General features: G+C 37.7%; 1 protein-coding gene across 3 annotated transcripts in view; it reads right to left on the bottom strand.

Annotated features, from left to right (window-relative positions):
* Positions 1-20,359, bottom strand: part of KBTBD12 (kelch repeat and BTB domain containing 12) — a 96,421-nt gene that overhangs the window by 39,714 nt on the left and 36,348 nt on the right. The window contains exon 5 of one of the 3 annotated variants that reach the window (XM_077116343.1): positions 13,581-16,739. The exons of the other annotated variants lie outside the window; for them this stretch is intronic. Coding sequence (XP_076972458.1) covers positions 16,711-16,739 — 29 coding nt within the window. The 3' untranslated portion in view covers positions 13,581-16,710. Of the gene's footprint in view, positions 1-13,580; positions 16,740-20,359 lie in introns of those variants that run through there. 3 annotated transcript variants of the gene reach the window in all.

Below are 20,359 nucleotides of genomic sequence, written 5' to 3'. Positions count from 1 at the left end.
TAAAAGAGATACAAATTAGATTCAGAAGGCAAGAGATTGTAACAAGTAACAGAAGTAACATTTACATAATTATGACTTTAAGTACAATCCTCCATGGGAAAAGTAATTGTATAAGAATCTCTAATCCATGTAACAAGAAATTCAAATTTGTAGGCTATCTTTTTGTTATTTCCTCCTAAGTCCCAAAATGAAATGTCTTAAAGATCAAGGCTATACTTCCTGAGTCAAAGGATATCTCCCAAGACTGAGGTGAATTCCTGAATTCCCAGTAAGAAGAGACATTCCTTTCCTTACAGACACTCTTTCATCAATGACCTAATTTCATCTATTCCTGTTGCCTCATCTTTACGACCAACCCCAAAGATTTTAAAGTGCTGGCCTATATCAGTTCTCTTTCATATACAGAGGGTCCTAGAAGACTCATTGCACAAGAGCGCTTACTTGTGTTTGGAGACATTGTTTACAGCAATATCAAAATCCAAACCAAGAGTTGCTTCGATCTTATGGCATTTGCCATTTATCACTTACTAGGAAATTACCCACATACTGTCTAAATGCATTTCTTTTGTTAGTGTTATTTAACATCCTTTACCCATCACTGCTCTAGTTAGATTGTATTTGTTTTCCCATCTTGCTCACTATAGTCTTCAGTTCTGTATCCCCAGTAGGAGGCATAGTGACTGACATATTGTATTTCTGGAGTGAATGAGTGAGAAATTTAACTCCTCATGTTTTCCTTGTCTGTTCACATGGATGTACTGTAAGCTCACTGAGGGCAAATGCTATTCTTATCATTCTTTTTACATTTCATAGTGTCTGCCACACAGTAAGTGCTCAATTCATCCAAGAAGGTTGTTAGGAACAGCTTATTTTCATCACAGTTGGGTGATGAAAATATGCCAGGCAGAAAAGGTGATGAAGAGGTCTCTGGAGAAAAAGTCTTTTCTTTCTCTTTGTTGTTGTAGCCTGGCTTGTTTCCTGACACCATATGAATCCAGGGGCGGAGGCGATAAACTCAGGAAGCTCTTAGCTGCTTTCCCTCTCATCTGACTGGATAAATAATTTAGCCTATTACAGTTCCAAGTCTGAGTTGCAGGGTTTCCAAGGAGGGGACATGTTGGCCTTTGTTAACGGCACAGCTTTGCTCTTTATGGGTCCTCTTTCAATGTGACACTGTGGTAGCCAGAGGTTTCTTAGCTCAACAAGAAGTGCAATTTCCTATTTTTGGGACAAGGAGACCTTAAAGAAGATTTATCTGTAGCTACTGAATCCAGCAACTATCCATCAGTTAAGAATAAGATTTCGTTATCTGTTTCTGCAAGACCCAGCAAATATATAATTAGGCTGCCTTGCATTTACAACCTCTTTAAAAGATCAGTACGTGGAAGCAAACAGGTTAAATGAAAGTCCCTGGAGAGTTAAGTTGGGGCACATGAGACAACCAAAATTCAGAATCTAATTCAGAAGTTTTACAGAAGAGCCCATTAGAAAACCTGCTCCAATACAATACGTATTAAGAATGGGTATCATTCTCTTGATTTTTGGAATAATTAGTGCTTGCCATTCTCATTGCTCTGTTACCAAGTATATTTAACTATAATGTTCAGGTTTTACTCTACAAAATTAATCATTTAGATATGTGCCCTTTCAATTTGGTTGGCAGGCAAATGCACATGCTTTATGGAAGGGGGTGAAAAGGGCTTACAAGCTACTCTGTCTTTGTTTCTGACCATGAATGCTTGAACACATTCTCTGTCTCACTTGGATGTAATTTCACCATTAAATATACTTTCAGGATCACTCTATTAGCTGCAGATTTAATGAGCTTAAATTTAAGGTGAAACTTGATTAGATAAATAATCAAATAAAAGCATGATTAATAAGTCAGCACTAGCACTACAAGAGAAATCTTTTGATGAGAGAATTCCTAGGGTATGATCAGCACATCTTTAGAATTTCAATGAGATACCTTCATATCTTTAATTTATATGTTATTGGAGCCTCTGAGACTGATTTTTCTTTATTCAAAAATGGGCGAATGAATTGAAATTATCTTTGCAGTTCATACTCAAATGGACCTCAAATGCAAAATATATACCTTTTTTTTTTGGTGGGCTGGAGGTCTGGGTAGAAGGTGATAGAGAAGATGAAAGAAGAGAGCAATGCCTTCCTCTTTCCTTTTTTCATTTCTTCAAATATCAGTACCCATTATTCTTGTGTTAGGCTATTCTAGATTCTTTCCCTTCTGTGGGTTATGGGAGTAAACATCTCTCCTGGTACAGGGGGAGGCTGTGACACACCAAGTCTGTCAAGACCCCTGGCTGAGGGCAGAGAAGAGAGAACAATTGTGCTTCTCTGATATTCTCCAAGGACATGCTATCCACTGTGTCCTTGAATATAATGGTCCTTAGACTTCCCCAGACCCTTCTGCCAGTAGGACTGCCTCAAGGTGGCAGGCTTATTCTATTCTCCTACAGGCATGTCAAACATTGGATCCAAAATTGGAGGGGGAAAATCACACACAAGGGATACTGTAATAGTTCTGACAAGCTCCCAAAGTTGCTTGCATTGCTAAGCCGGCCTTAGAAATACAAACACCCACCCACACATATACACAATTACTTTAATGGGCTCCCTTTGTGTTATGGAAAAAGCATGTGGGCTTTTAGAAAAGATAGACCTAAGTTCATTTCCCTGTGTCATCACTTACTAGCTGGACAAATTGGATCGATTTAATTTCTCCAAGCCTAAATATTCTCATCAGTAAATTAAGGCTGATAAAATCCATCTCATAAACTGTTGCCAAGATTAAATTATTAGGTAATCGTGTAAAGGAGGAATAGTGTAAAGGGGAACTTGTGCACCTATACACAAATATTACAAGAACATTCTTTTATGTATTAATTCTCATTTACTGCATAAACAAAATGGCTAGCATGTAGTAGGTACTCAATAAATGTTAACTTCCTTTCTCTTTCAAGTCCTAGGATGTTAAATAGGTAAAACAGTGTTTTCTAAAGTTGTTGAAGTCTCAGATTTGATTTCTGTCGACATAATTACTTGCTATGTCTATAACTGACCGCCTACTAATTTTATGGTCAAATCTATCTTAAAAGCTTCTTTTTAGTTGGCTACAGAGAATCAGATTCTCAAAGAACAGATTTTAGCCTAGCCTTCCATTCAGCTAAGGGAAATTACTCCCTGATGTGATTTAGAGTAACTTGTTTAGTCACAAAATTTGAGAGAGGCAGGAACTGTTAAGTGGACATCATGAAAGACAGAAACAGATTTTGCAGTTTGTAGGCTTCCAGGAATAAAACTGGTGCATGCATCTGAGTGCATGAGCTACTCTCTGACTTGCATGTTAAATACAATCTATTTACTGCTAATATAAAACTTGTGACAATTTGTTCTATTCTCACATAAGTTCTCAGACCTCTTTGATTTATTTCAAGCCTCATTTTGGAATTCCAGATTTGAAGTCTAAAACCTTAAAAGACCTTAGCTTCCTGTCTCTTCCTATAGTCTAACACAGGGGTCTCGGTTATTTTTCAAGAAAAAAAAGACCTTCAAGATAGGGTTGCAAACAGGCTTACTTGCCTTTTACCAAATTTTCTATTATGCCAACCTATGCTAATAAATAGTATGTTTCCAGTCTTTGAAGACTTTCCAAGTCTTCAGTCTTGGGGCTCACAAAACATGAATTGATTACTCCTCACTTTTACTAAGTCCATTCTCTTCACCTCCTAACCCATCACAGTCCTTAAGCAGTTTTACCTCACCAGGCTAAAATAACACAATAATCTTTTCCCATCTTGTTTGCTATCTGTGGAAGTTAGATTCAGTTGTCAACTTGGCCAGGTGAAGGCATCTAGTTCTGTTGCTGCGGACATGAGCCAATGGTACGTGAACCTCATCTGTTGCTGATTACATCTGCAGTCGGTGAGGAGGTGTGCCTGCTGCAATGAATGATGATGTTTGACTTAATCGGCTGGTGTTTAAATGAGAGAACGCAATGTAGCACAGCTCAAGCAGCTCAGCATACCTCATCTCAGTACTCGCGGCTCAGCCCATGCCTTTGGAGATGCAGAAAGAAATCACCCTGGGGAATGTTATTGGAACCCAGAGGCCTGGAGAGAAGGCCAGCAGAGACCATCCTGTGCCTTCCCACATAAGATAGAACCTCAGTGGACAGTTAGCTGCCTTTCCTCTGAAGAACTAACAAAATAAATCCCCTTTTATTAAAAGCCAATCTGTCTCCAGTGTGTTGCATTCCAGCAGCTAGCAAACTAGAACACTATCCAAAACAGTTTACCACAAAAATCAGATTTAAAGAGCTGAAAAGACCAAGTTCCATTTGTTAGAGATATTTCTTGATTCTGGAGGAAAAACAAAGTGTTTGAAATGTCTTATAATTTCCAAGTACAAATATAAAGTAGTCAGCTGGATAGAAAGTTCTGGAGCTGAGACCAAACACCCTGCAATTACAAAATTGCTGTCCCATATGATTCCAAATAATCCCTCTGTTTATAACCCCTGGGCTTTATGTCTTATCCCAGTATTGAGCTTCACTGGATTTCAATACCAGTGTGTAAAGTCTGAGATTTCCCTGTTTGGTTCTTTCAAACCTTGGGCTCGGGTTTTCATAGTTTCTTCCTTAAACTTTTTCACTAGCTTGTCCCGCAGGGACCTCAGTGAATCTTGAGGCTGAGCCCATAAAGGGAGGACAAAGTTGTGGGTCTCATCGTTTTTTCGCACCAGATTTGCCTGCCCAATGAATCATTAATCTCTCCTAACTTGGTTTAGATCTAATCTAATAGGGCACAGGCCAAGTTTCTACTGATACTTCTATGAAGTGGCCCTGCAAAGAATTATTAATTCTGTCATTTAAAAGTGTAGGAGAGGGGATGAAAGGGTAGTTCAGTGGTAGAATTCTTGCTACCAAGCGGGAGACTTGGATTCAATTTCCGGCCTGTGCACGTCCAAAAACACAACAACAACAACAACAACAATAACAAAATCAACAAGTGGTGCTGCAATAAAGGATACTCACATGGAAAAAGAATGAAATGTGACCCCCACCATACAGCATACAAAAAGAAAAAAAAGTGTAGGAGACACATAATAGAAGCCTTTGAAGGAAAGATGCATGTTTTTATATTCTCTAAGATGCCAAGCAAAAAGTCTTTCTGTTAAAGGATGCTTGACAATATCTGTTGATTAAGTATTGATGAAAAAAGACCATAACAAGATAAACTAATTGAAGAAAGATAATATATTTTACTAAAAATGAAAGGATTTCTCTTTGATAATTTTTCTTCTTTAAAGCATCATATTCTTTGTTCCAGCTTTTTATGATGTTTTAAAATATAACTTCTTCCCTGCCTTGGTGAATTGAAGATATCAAATATAATTTAACATTTTGGTAAGGACTTAGGGGTAACTATATGATCTGTTTCTCATAATATGCCATAAGTAGAGATGGTTCTATACATTAAATTGCATGAAGATATACTTAAGATTTGCTTTTTTGAACAAACCCGTGCTATTGGTTTGGGTTTTAGCAAACTGCCTCTGCCTCATGAAAGCAAGGCACAGAATGTGTGGTTGCACAACTACCCTTTGGCTGTGTAACATTATACTTTCCTGTGAACATATACAAGTAAATCAGAGGCTGAGAAAGCATTATGCTAAGATATTCCTCATTTATTCTTAATAACATTATCATCACTGTCCAGCAGGGGCTTAAACATTTTAGAAGCATCCAAACATTCTCTGGTTTCAGAAACAAATCACTTTGAACTTCTAGTTAATTTTAAGCAATCTATAAGTATATATATATATTTTGGAAAAACAAATTTTTTATTGTACATTATGAATTATCATGTTAGTACTCCATATCAAAGTACTTAAGAGCATTTTTTTAATAGTACAATGACAAAAACACAGCCACTTAAATGGTATCGTTTTAACAGAAGCACTGATTGTTTAAAAGTGTGTTATTTAATCTCCATATATTTGTGAATGTTCTCGTTCTTTGGTTATTGAGATAAAGCTTGATCCCATTGTGATCAGAGAAAGTACTTTGAATAATTTCAATGTTTCTAAATTTATAAAGACCTGTTTTGTGCCCCGGCATATGATCTGTCCTGTAGAATGCTCCATGAGCTCTAGAGAAGAATGTATTTCCTTGTGTTTTGGGGTTCAATGAACCATGTATGTCTGCTAGGTCTAATTCATTTATCAAGTTATTTAGCTTCTCTATTTCCTTGTTGATCTTCTGTCTGGTTGTTCTATCTATAGAGGAGAGTGGTATAGTGGAGTCTCCTACTATTATTATTGAAACATCTATTGCTCCCTTCAGTTTTGCCAATGTCTGTCTCATGTACTTTGGAGCTCCTTGGTTAGGAGCATAAACATTTGTGATCATTGTATCTTCTTGGTGAACAGATCCTTTAGTTAGTATATAGTGTCCTTCTTTGTCTCTTATGGTGTCTTTACTTTTAAAGTCTATTTTGTCCAATATTAGCTTAACTACTCCTGCATTCTTTTGGTTACAACTTGCGTGGAAAATCTTTTTCTATCCCTTCACTTTCAATCTATTTGTATCTTTGTATCTAAAATGAGTCTCTTTGTAAGCAGCATATAGCTGGATTATGTTTCTTAATCCATTCTGCCAATCTATATCTTTTAATTGGTAAATTTAGTCTGTTCACATTCAAATTTATTACTGAAAAGGCATTTCCTGATTCCATCATCTTATCTTTTTAATTTTGTCAGATCTATATATTCTTTTCCCTCTTTCTCTTTGTATTCTTTAAATTATCCTTAGTGGTTCTCTTCAATTCTGTGCCCTCCTCTAGGCCTCCCTCTCCTGTCTTTTTTCTTCAGCAGGCAGAACTTAATCTTTTAGTATTTCTTGACAAATTCTTTTGGGACTTCTTTGTGAAACCTTTAATCTATCCCTCAATTTTGAAGGGCAATTTGGCTGGGTACAGAATTCCTGGCTGGAAGTCTTTCTCTTTCAGGATCTTGAATATATCCTACCATTGCCTTCTCGCCTCCAGGGTGCAGTTGAATAGTCTGAACTTAGTCTTATTTAGTTTCCCTTGTATGTAGCAGATTGATCTTCTCTTGCTGCTTTCAAGATTTTCTGCTTCTCTTTTCAACATCTGACAGACTGATTAGTATGTGTCTTGGGGAAGGCCCGTTTGGATTTATTCTGTTTGGAGTTCACTGGGCTTCTTTGACTTGTATATTTATGTCCTTTTTGAGGGTTGGGAAGTTTTCTCCCAACCTCAACTACTCTTCTTAGCCCTTTACTTCTCTCTTCTCCTTCTGGGACACCAATGATTCTTATATTTGTATGCCTTCGTTTGTCTATCACTTCCCTGAGTTCCAATTCAATTTTTTCCATCTTTTTTTTGCCATTTGCTGTTTTGAGTCTTCAAAGTCAATTATCCTGTCCTCTACATCACTTATTATTTCTTCTGTCTCTTCAAATCTGGTGTTGTGTGCCACAAGTTTGTTTTTTATTTAGTCAACAGACTCTATAAATCTCTGTGATATCTGCTATTTTTCTATTTATTCTTTCAAATTCCTCTTTATGCTCTTCTACTGTCTTCTTGATCTCCTTTATGTCATTTGTTATCCCACTTATTTTATTAAGTAGAATTGAATGAACATCTTTGATTAGTTGTTCCACTGTCTGTGTCTCCTCTGGTGTTTTAATTCGGTCATTAGGCAGGGCTATATCTGTCTTCATTGTGATATACTTAGTGATCTTCTGCTGTCTTGGTGGCATGTAAATAGCTTGATTGATTTATTTTGGGAGTTGATTTCTTTCAGTAGTTTAAGGCCTTGTGTTTGCAGAATGGTTGTACAGCAGGGAGCAAGGCACAGGGTGGGGCACTCAGTACGGTGATTTGTTTCAGGGCAGGTATAGGTATAAGTTGGGGATGTTATGCTGATGCTTGTGAACATGGGCACCCAGTGCCCAGGGAGGATGTAGCTGTGTGGGGGCACCAATCTGGGTGGGGGGTGTAACACTGGTGTGCGTTGCTCTAAGGCATGGGGCCCTTTGTGCACATGTGTAGAGCTGTGGCAGCAGGTCAGCACTATGCCTTCTTGGATTAGTGGCAGATGTGACCCAGCTGCGCAGGTCGGTACTTTCCCATGAGCTGGGAAGGGAGGCTGAGAGCCATGCGCAGGCCATGTGCCTGAGAGTACTGTAAACAGATGTGGATGTGCAGAGCTCCAAGGGGGCAGAGTGAGGCTGTGTGACACTATGGGCAGGGGGACAGGGGTACCCTAGGTATGGAAGTTAGTGCCCGCAGCCTTTATGCACTGGCAACAGCCTAGAGGGAACAGGGAAGGGGAAATAGTGCTTGGGAGGAGTGCAGGAGAGGTAGGTAGGGCTGCACTTGGGGTGGGGGGGTGGGGCAGGTACGTTCACTGAGGGCTTATGGGATGGGGGCACCTGGAGCTTGGGGAATGGGAGCAGGTGATGGGGTTCAGGTGTATGTGGTGTGGGGTGAGTTGCTGGTCACGGGGCTGCACTGGTGAGGGTAGTGCGCCCAAGGAATGCAGCCTGGTTTACTTCCTAGTCCTGCACTCACATCTGTGCCCTCCCACGGGCTCCAAGGCTCCGTGCCTCTGTGCCAGGTGCTAACTTTCGGCTTCTCAGTTCCTTGGCCTCTGCAACCCCATGTGGTGCAGAAGGCTCTCCCAGGTCTGCCGCACTCCCAAATCGCTGCCTCAGTCACCCTCCTGTCCCTTCTCTAACTTTTCCATGGAGCAGGGCTAATCTTGAGCTACTCTATTGGGCCATCTTCCTGGAAGTTTCTATCATTACTTTTAAGTATATTTTGAATATGTACTTCATGTTGAATACATAGGTGCCATGGAATAACAAGTTTAAAATTAGTTTTTGTCCACAGGCACTCGCAGTTTACTGGGAAATCAAAGGCAAATATGAAACCATATATAATACATCATTATAATACACACTGATTAAATAAAGTACAATTATTACTTCATTGTCACAATGAAATGTGGAGCTATCAACCCTGTAAATTTTTTAGGATACAATGATATAAATTATTCCTAAATTTCAATTTGACAGCCATATACAAACTTTGGTCCCTGAAAGTACTTATTTCCAAGTTCCCCATTGAGGGTGTCAGATAATCAAGGTTCCAAATCCTTCATATGCTTAATTGGAAATAGATTTTTTGGATACGTACTGTCAAAAATAAAGTGAACCATTCATCAGAGTTCAAAGCTACTTCAGCTATCGCATCTCTAAATTCAAGTATTCTCTCAAAACAAAGAAGCACAAGGAACACCTGTCTGACTTTTCTGGCAACTTGTAAAAGCATATTTCTTCCCTTGTTCAGCATGTGATTAAGAAATATGTATCTAAGCCCAGAACACTTTTGGAATTAGATCAGAACATACCAAGTAGCCTGCTCTGATAACAAAAATTCCAGGATCCTTGGTACAAATAATCTCACTTATCTACTTAGAATATTTGAATAGACAATGCTGTCTAAGGCAATATTATCTCTGTGTTTCTTCTAAAAACCAGTCCAGGATATGGCTTATATAGTAAATACTTAGTAAATATTTTGAGTATTGATTCTTCCTTTCTACATATTACTTTTCCACTTTCCTCACCATATTCATGTTTTCAAAAGGTGGTTTTATGATTATTTGCATGAAAATGGCCTGGATGCTTTCTACAATTCAGATTCCTAGGTCCTAATTCAGACCTTCTGATTCAAAATTTCCCAAGGGAGAGGACTAGGCACCTGCCTTCTAATAAGCAACCTAGGTAATTTGAGAACCACTTATTTAAAAAAAAAAAAAGTGCTTAGAATTTTATCAAAACAAAAGAAAATATTACCACAATGGAATTTTAAATCTAGGTCCTTTCATCTCATAAAATAATTTATCATTAAAGAGAAATGCATTTACTATAATGACTTGAACCTTTTATGTAACTTTTCTCCTCATTACTCTTTAATGGTGTTCAAGCTGAGAGTTAGACTTACACAATGCAGTATTGTTTCCAGTAAACTAATGAGGCACAAAATTGTGTCCTGGAGAAAACACATGCATAGTTGGTATATTGGCTGTCTGGGAAGGCTTAATATTAGCTGTCTCTCTACACAGGAAAACGAAAAGTTCCTATTTAAAAAAGACTCCTAACTCTGATGATTTCTGGGGCTTTTTACATGAGGAAAGAATAGGATACCCTATTCATGTCCTTGAGATGAGAACATTCTACTGAGTAGACCAATATTTAAGTATCTATTGCATATGCCAGGCTCAGGGTTGGCTTTTGGAACAGACACAGAGATGTAAAGACAAAGTCTCTTTCCCTCATCAGCTTGAATATAGTGTGATACGAATGTGGTAGAGGTAAAGTACAGTACTGTGGAAGAACCAGAGCAATTAATTCTGACCATGGGGGGTCACACAAACTACCAAGCAGAGATGGCATTTTTTGCTGGGCCCTGAAAGATGAATAGAACTTAGAAGAAAGAAGATGCATTACAAGCAGAGGAAAAAGGATAAGCAAAGGCAAGTGAGATATGTTCAGAAAATGACCTTCAGTTTGTGTGGTACAGTTGAGGTTGTGTAGGGTTGGGAGGAAAGTGGCTGAAAATGGGGATGGAAAGGCAGCTGGGGACAATTTGTGAAAGGGTCTAAATGTTTTCACAAACAGGATCCTAGTCCTTACTTTCTATGTTTGATTTTGCCTGACCCATCAAACTCAAGCAACTTCTGAATAGAATTTGATTTTTTAAAAACACTTTATGGGAATTCAAAGTATATTATGAATATACATTTCATTTTGAAACAAGCATACTTTATTCAAAAGCATGTCAAAGAGGAAGAAATCTAAAATATTTGCTAGTTTATTCTATCCACATACTTTTTTATTTTGGTTTTCTGGTACTGAATTTTGATCAGTATTTTGTAATAGGGCTCACAAACTAGGTTTTAATGAAGTGGAACTGAGATGGTCCTACCTTTTCCAAAACATCATTAGTAGAAAGTTCATTAAATTTATTTTCTACTTTATTATTTATAAAAATAGGATTTAAAACTTCAGAACAGGGTGGGCCACGGTGGCTCAGCAGGCAGAGTTCTCATCTGCCATGCTGGAGACACCGGTTTGATTCCCGGTGCCTGCCCATGCAAAAACAAACAAAACTTCAAAACAAAAAGGTAATATATTCTTATAGCAATAAGATATTTTAACCTAAATTTTCTGCAATGCCATTTCTAGGGACATATTTAGAAGATTAGGATATATTTTGGATTAAAGTAGCTTAACTAGTTTATCTTTTATATTGAGCTTTCACAGTACAAGTGAAAAAAGGTTTTTCTTAAAAAAAAAAAAAAAAAGGCATATTAAAATGCATGACCTTAAACAGCATCCTTTCATTTGGTTTCTTTCCCAAAGGGTTTCAATTGGTTCTGTCATTAAGTACACAGTACCACTCTTTCTCACACTTCCTAAAAAATATGGATATGTTCCTGAGAATATTCTTAGAAAAAAAAGTTAAAATGAAAATCAGCCAGGATTAAAAATCTGGATTTTCAATAGGGTACCTGTTTACCCATAAGGCTTATATAGACTATTTAAATTATTGTAAGGTTTCCAGGAAGTAATCCAACAGAAAAGTCAATTATAATGTGATAAAACTGATAAAGTACACATGTAAACACATGAAAAGTGGACTGACTTAAGCAAAAAAAAAAATCTAGCTATATTTTTTCTATATTTTTATTGTGAGAAGGCAATTTATAAATTTCCAGAAAAACTATCCATGTCTAACTAATACGTCCCTTGGCTGGTTTGTCATAATTCAAGTTGTTAGTTTCATCTAAAATTAAATTATTCATGGTATCTGAGCCAACATGCTTCCCCAGAGACAAACATTTCTACAAGTAAAGAGTAAGCACAAATTTTAACTGAGGTCAATAATTTAAAAACCTTTATAATTCAAATAAAAACTCTAGGATCAGTGTTAAACACAATGTTTGGTACTTTAATGATTCCCCTTTTGGTTCCCATAGCACAAATTCTCTACATTTCAGAGTTCCACACTTAGAAATGTGTACCTACTTTATACAGAAAAACAGGCTTATGTAAATGTGTAGTAATGTTGTTGGTGTATATTTAAAATGGTAGAAAATGAAGAAAGCAGAAAGAACAGGTTCTTGGACCCAAAATGCAGGAAGACAGAGTGATTCCAGCAAATGATGGCTGTATGTATGTATGTACAATTGTAGGGAAAATCTATATGCACAATTTTATGTACAATTGTGCCGATTTGAGAATATTATGTACCCCAGAAAAGCCATGTTTTAATCCTGTTCCAATCATGTGGGGGCAACTTTTCTTTTAACTCTGATTCAATATTGTAGAGTGGAAACTTTCATTTACATTATCTCCACGAAGATGTGGCACACCCAATTGTGGGTGTAACCTTTTAGTTAGATGGAGATGTGACTCTGCCCATTCAGGGTGGGTCCTGATTAGTTTACTAGCATCTTTTAAAAGAGGAAATATTTTGGAGAAAGCCCAGGGCAGATGCAGACACTTGAAGAATAACTGCTTCAGAACTGACAGAGTCAACACAAGACCCAAATTTTGGAGATGTGGTGCCCAGCAGAAGTCGCTATGTGCATACCCATGAGGTGCTAAGGAAACCAGAATCCAGAGTTGTGTCCTGGAGGAGCTAACTGAAGGCCACAGATGCCAAGTAAGGAAGCAGGCTGGAAGCAACAAAGCCCAGGAGCTCTTGCTTTTCAGGACCAGCAGTTGCCAACAACGTGCTTTCCAAGCCAACAGAGGTATTCTGGATGGCATCAGCCTTTCTTGAGTGAAGGTAACCTCTTGTTGGTACCTTAGTTTGGACATTTTCTCAGCACTAGAATTGTAAACTTGTAACTTACTAAATTCTCTTTTTAAAAGCCATTCCGTTTCTTATACATTTCTTTCTGGCAGCATTATAAAACTAATACAACACTCTCGCGTGCACAATCTTAGATAATACAGTGACAGCAGTGAGAAGTAAGGAAATAGTCACTGACAGCGGGGAAGAAAAGAAAGAACCATCAAAACACAGCAATCTGTGGCCTTCTAGTTTAGGGGGCAAACAGTCCTACATAAGTCAATAGTCAATGCACATCACTCATATACAGAGGAGCATAATTTTTTGAAGCTTTTAATGACTGAATAATTTTAAAAAGTTATTATTTTTTTTGCATGGGCAGGCACTGGGAATCAAACCCGGGTCTCTGGCATGGCAGGCAAGAATTCTGCCACTGAGCCACCACTGCCCTCCCTTTAAACAGTTATTTTAATTTTGAAACTAAAGACAGATTTGGGTTTGTATCCTGTATTTAATCATACTATGTGTATGATAAAAATATACAAAGAGTTTACCTTTGCAGGATATTGTGAGGACAATACACATAAAATGTTATGATTTAATAATTCCTTGTTAAATGTTAATTCCTTCAAAGAAAACTTTTATAAGGCTTAAAATATTTTTTCTCAATGAGAATGTTATCAAATTTTGGTACTTAAAGGTGCTGGCATCAGTTATTTGTAAAATGTAACTATGTGGAAGCTTTTATTTTCCAATAATTCCAGGAAATCAAGCTTTTGCACTACTAAGAACTCAAAATATCAAGGCAGATTGTTTACTTACTTAAGGTTATGTTCTAGTTCATAAATAAGATTATAAGCTTTTTGTGGCAGGAACTTTCTCTACATAATTATCTGAATAGTGGCCGATCAGTAATAGGGAAGCAAAGATTCAAAATTGTAAACGCAATGATGATGAAGTGATAAGAGACTTTAAAAATAGACTAGGAAAATTTCAAACAACTTTCTGGGCTAAACCCAAACACCTAAGGCAAAGTAAGCTTTGTTCTTTCTTTTTGTAAATGGATCCAAACCTGAAATAAGGGTTTCAGAAAAAAAATATTGGAAAACTGCTGATTTAAAAGATCTCTAAGATGTGGCTGAACATTTTCAAATAGCTTTAGGAGGTAAATAGAATTGGACATACACCCATTAAAGAGACCTTAAACTGAGGTTCTCTAGATAATCTCCAGAAGCATATCGTCCAGGGAAAATCCTTGGAGTAACAAGATGCACAAAGCAGACAGTTTCTGTTCAAAATATCAGAACAAGATTTCACTAAGGCCACTGTTGTACTTTTCTTTGTGTACTTTTGTTCTTTATCCCTTTGATCATATTTTTTCACTATTGGTTTTCTAAGTCTAGTCTTTACTAGAGGTAATGACTGTGCTGGTCTAAAAGTATTATTTACCTCAGAAAAGCCATGTTTTAATCCTGATCCAATCTTGGGGGGGTATAAGCCATTTCTTTTAATCCTGATTCAGTAATGTAGGTTGGAAACTTTTGATTGCATTATCTCCATGGAGATGGGAGACACCCAATTGTGGGTGTGAACTTTTGTTTAGATGGAGGTATGACTCCACCCATTCCAGGTGGGTCTTGATTAGTTTACCGGAATTCTTTAAAAGAGGAAACATTTTGGAGAAAGCCAGAAAATGGCAGAAGCTGTTGCTTCCCATGGACCGGAGCTTGAAGGATATTAAGGAATGACAAGAGAGAGAGAGACGGGATCAGGGGGTCTGAAGATTAGTCACAACAGACAACAGACAACTTTATTCTTAACCAGATCCTGCTTACATACTGCAGGGTGACAAAAGGCATGCATGCATTTCGTGAGGGAACAAAGTGTTTTTATTTCAGTGCTCTCTGCCTTTATACTTAAGATAACCATTTGGGGTTAACAAACATTCTCTTCCTCCCAGACTGTTCTCCATAAAGCAGAATACAATCTCCACAGTTGACTGCCACCACCATGCTGATGCCAGCTGCTCCCAACAAATTCTGCAGGTCTTGTTTTAACCCTTGCTCCTACAAGAAGCCTCAGAGCTGACAGAAATGACAGAGCCGACAGAGAGAGAGAGAGAGAGCTGACACAGATGCAGATACTTGGAGAACAGAGACACGATGATTGGAGAAGTTTGGAGCCCTGCAGATGTTGCCATGAGATGTTAAGCAAGCTAAAACCTGGAGAGGGCTAAGGGAGCCAAGAGAGGAAAGCCAGCCCAGAGAGGAAAGCCAGCCCAGGAGAAGCAAAGTGAGAAACCCCCACAAGAACAGAGGCTGAAAACAGAGCTCAGGAGCAAGGGACCAGCAGATGCCATCCACATGACTACCCAGCTGACAGAGGGGTTCCTGACCCACTGATGTTCTTTGACTTAAGGTAGCTTTTCCTGGATGCTTTAGTTTGGACAGTTTTTATAGACTTAGAACTGCAAACTTGTAACTTATTAAATTCACCTTTTTAAAAGTCGTTCCAGTTCTGGTATATCTCATACTGGTGGTTTTTTTAAGCCAAAACAATGACCATCCTAACTTTATAATTTGGCTTTCCCAAGCTATTGCTTGTACAGCCAATTTGAAGTATGGTATAAAAATATGTTATACTAATAAGACCAACACCAATACAATACAAAAAGAAGAAAAATGTCCTTGCACTTGGAGAAGGGAATACAAGTTTTCCTAGAATGTAATAGTGACATTTTATCATGAGACCCAAAGACAATATACCTATAGCTAATAGCAAGTCTGATCACATTCTAATGCAGCTATATGGGAATTAGATTTTTTGATGCCAATCCAGGACCCAAATTAATTGATCTATTAATTAGACCATTTCAAATATACGGTTTTCCAAAACCCGCAGTGGACTATGTCTTCTTATAAAGAAACTGAAAGAATGAAACCCTTCCTGAGAAACGTAGGAAGAAACATCTGAGTATAACAATACCATCTACAGGTGTTGTTCAACTCAGTCCTCAAAAATTTGTTTCTCACAGTGTTTGATATACAACATAGTAAAGAACATGCCCTGTGGAAAAAACTAACAAATTTAAAACCTTTGTCCAAGTACGATTAACAATGTAACTTTGGATTTTATTTTGCTAACCAGAGTGTGTGTATTTGCTAACACTTCATTTTGTACCTGAATTAATACCACAGGTGAGGCAGAACAATTTCTAACTAAGCAAAATGAAAAGGCAACTTGATTATTAAGGAAGACTCAGGGAGTTATCATGGTCTGATCTAAAACAATTTAGATTATGGATTAAGGTATCCTTCAGTTTCTTCTTGAAATATTTTTAGTTATATTTGTTTGCTGCACAGTTGTTTTGATGAGTTTATCCAGTATTAAATCTATATACCCACAGTCCTAAAAAATTATTCAACAAATGATTTAAAGATGAAAAGGTCATGAACTCATGCTGATAGACACTGCAAACTGAAAATCTGACCCACAAACAAAACCTTTCTTTCGAGAAGAATCAACAACAGTTGTGAATACCTTGGCAATCCCTGATGGTCTCTTTTGCTGCTTTGGCTGAGAGAAGACCAAAAGGGAGTATGGGAATATATGGAAGTCCCTATACTCCTAGCCTATAATTGTTCTATAGCCATGGTAACAAGTAAACATTAAATGTGATTTTTAACCCAATTAATCAATCGATGACAACTTGATTCAGTGAACCAATCAGTCAGTGATAGCCTCACACTCTGCAAGGCAGCCAATCAGTGGCAGATCCACTCCATGGAATCCTCTTCTAAGGCTGACATTGATCCACACCTGTTTCTGTAATGAACACAAACCACACTTCTAAGATTAACAGCCACCTACTCCTACCTTTGAAACCAACACTAATTCAAATAAATTCCTCCCTAAAACCCTAACATAAACAGTTTGCTTTGCTCAGTTGAGAACATAGCCAACTAGCTAAACCGTCTATACTTAAGTTAGCCATAAATTCAGCCTTTTTGAATTCAGATATATTGATTTATGGTCTCCTTCTTTAACAATAATCAATAGTTGACATTTAATTGAAAACAGACTAAATTTACATTCACGCATCAATATTGGTGTGTGAAGGTATTAAATCATTAAATAAACTCACTGTAATCTTTTTCTATCATGCTTTGACTTACATTGTTCCTAGTGTCAAGTATACCTTTCTCCTTTCTCTCCATTTGGCTAATTCCTATAGGCAGAGTGAGTTAGCTGATCGTCCACTGTGCCCCCATAGGTGTGCACTTTACTGCACATTCAGTTGATCTGGCTATATCTTGTCCTTCTAGGTACAAAGAATAACTTTCATTTCTGGATCTGCAGCATCCATTTCAGTATTTGACACATTATATGTATCCATTTGATACTTACTGAATCAAATTACAGTATAAGAAGAATCCAGCATCTTCCAATGGAAACTTTTTGTCTACCTGACACCAATGTCACTCAATTGAATTTTACCTGTTATTTAAAAAGGCTTATTTCTTACTGAGTGATTTCTCTCTTCAATTCTGAGAGGCCAAATTTTGCTTATTTTCACTCATCTGCATCCTATTTCTCCCTTCATTTCTGAAAGGCCAAATTTTGCTTATTTTCACTCACTGAGGTCCTAAGAACTGTTTAAATAGCTCATTGAGGTTTTCATCCTCAATTATTATCCCAGGGTTCTTGTTACCTCCTTATTTCCACTTCCCTCACTATATTGAATTTCTATACTACATGTTCTTTCCCCAATGTATGTGGGTATTTCCCTCCCTTTTTATCCTTTTTAGCTCAATACCATGTTTTGTAATTTTAATTTTTATACTCACTGCCAATATTACTGTATTGAATTTGGATAATGAATGAAATTTAAAACCTACTAAAGAATATAAATCACATTACGTTCTTATCCAAAATAATGGGCGAAACTATAAAGGCAATTCTTAAATTCTCTGCTAACAGGGAACAAAGAAAGCTTAAATAATAAAAATCCACATTTCACCCAAGCCATAGTTTAGCTATTGCTCTGACAAACCATTTATTAAAGTTACTAAGAGAGTAAAATTAGCTAATTTGATTTCCAACTCCTTTCTTTTCTTTGGGTCACTGTCTGACTTTAACATTATCAAACAATGTAGAAACTAAGATGCAGATAACAGAAAGAAGCAAAGACTTCACTTGATCTAGTCTCTGAAGTGTGAGAATTCCTTAATGCCCTAGCTAGAACTTTAACCGTAATTCCTCGTGAGTGCTGTTCTCAGTTTGGATTCCATGACAAGGCCCTATAGATTCTTTTAACTCAAGACACTAAAGATGGAGCTCTTGCCCATCTGTCCATTTAAGAGCAATATTTAAAGGCAAGGTGGGGAAAAATGGTGGCTTAGTGAAGTATGAAATTTAATTTGTCCTCCAGAGCAGCTAGTAAATAGCCAGGAACAGTACAGAACACAGCTGGGGCTACATCAGTGATCAAACACACAGAGTACACCAGTATGGACCAGGGCTGAGACCTGACATAGAACTTTAAAGTCCCCCAAGCTGGGAGGCTGATGCCCCTCCCCTATGGCATGCCATGTTGGCTCCCTGAGGGGAAAGAAAACAGACTTCATTAGTAACAAGAGCTTAGCTCAGCAAAGCTCCAATTGTGGAATTAATTAACAAATTCTGACTACCGAAAATAGGCCCCCAATATAGATAAACCTGGAATAAGCAATAAACATTCTAGGAGTTTTTGTCCTGGCAGAGAGGGTGTGGGGCCAACAGGGGAAAAAAAACCAAGGGTTTTTTGAGCCAGGCAGCACAAAAATACTAGGAGAGGGGTGGACCCCAAGAAAAGGAGGCACACAGAGCCTGGAGACACATAGAGCCATGTTATCAATTAAGCTCTTGATTGACAAACCCAAGGAGTGGGCCCAGTTCTGAAAAGGGATTTTTTCTGCTTTTTTTCAACTCCTTAACAGCTCATTAGATAGAATTGGAAGCCCTCTCAGGGTCCAGCACTGCCCCAGACAAGGGGAGAATCAAGCTTCTCTAAGAGACTAAGTAACTAGCAAGGTGAAAGGAGTTAATTCTCTAAATGTTGTATTTTCCTCAAGAAGAAGGTGGGGCTCAGCTCAAATAGAATCCCTCCTTCAAGGAATTCAGGCCCAAGGGACTGGAAAACTGAAGCAATTAATGCAAACTACAACCACACCTCTTTCTCAAACATACCCTTTGGGGGGACAATCTGCTGAAATCAAAGGCACCACATCACTTTACAGGTGGGAAGCCACGGGCAGAGAAGTGCCACATGCTGGGAAGGACAAGAAAAGCACAGAATCTAGAGGCTTCATAGGAAAGTCTGACAACCTGCAGGGTCTCACTCGTAGGGAAAACTTATGCTGGTGACTCCTTCCTCCTGAGATGTGGGCCTGTATTGTCTGGGAAAATTTGACTCGGGTCTATAACATCTGAAGAGACCCTCTTCAAACAAAAAAAGTCTCTATATAGGCAGGGCAAGAAACAGAAAAACAAGAACTGAGAAATTCTTCTCTGTTAAATAACCTTGGCTAGAGATCTAGAATAAGTTGAACTGAATGTCAAAGAACAGATAGAGAACAAAGCTATCCAGCAAGAAAACCCTAGGTAAAAGAGTGAAAACAACCTCCAGAATAAACCAATTAAGGAAATCAAATGCCTAGATGCCAGAAAAAAATAATGAGTCATATTAGGAAAATTGAAGATATGGCCCTGTCAAAGGAACAAACCAATAATTCAAATAAGATACAGGAGTCAAAACAACTAATTCAGAATGTCTGAACAGACATGGAAGATCACATAAAAAATCAAATCAACAAGTTGAGGGAGGATATAAGGAAGATATTGGGTGAACAAAAAGAAGAACTTGAAAGGTTGAAAAAACAAATTCCAGAACTTATGGGAGTGAAAGGCACAAAAGAAGAGATGAAAAAACAATGGAAACCTACAACAATCAGTTTGAAGAGACAGAAGAAAGGATTAGTGAACCAGAGGACTGGAAATCTGAAATGTGACACACAAGAGAAAATATAGGGAAACAAATGGAAAAATATGAGCAGGGTCTCAGGAAATTGAATGACAATATGAAGCGCATGAATATATGTGTTATAGGTGTCTCAGAAAGAGAAGAGAAGGGAAAAGGAGGAGAAAGATGAATGAGGAAATACTCACTGAAAATTCCCATCTTTTATGAAAGACATAAAGTTAAAGATCCAAGAAGAGCAATGAACCCCAAACAGAATAGATACAAATAGATATATACTCTCAGGTACTTACTAAATAGATTGTCAGATGTCAAAGGGAAAGACAGAATTTTGAAAGCAGCAAGAGAAAAGCAATCCATTACATACAAGTGAAGCCCAGTAAGACTATGTGTGAATTTGTTAACAGAAATCATGGAGGCAAGAAGG

This window comes from Tamandua tetradactyla, chromosome 9 (genome assembly GCF_023851605.1).
Source record: "Tamandua tetradactyla isolate mTamTet1 chromosome 9, mTamTet1.pri, whole genome shotgun sequence".
Classification (NCBI taxonomy): Eukaryota; Metazoa; Chordata; class Mammalia; order Pilosa; family Myrmecophagidae; genus Tamandua; species Tamandua tetradactyla.
This window is presented reverse-complemented; position numbering and strand designations above follow the sequence as displayed.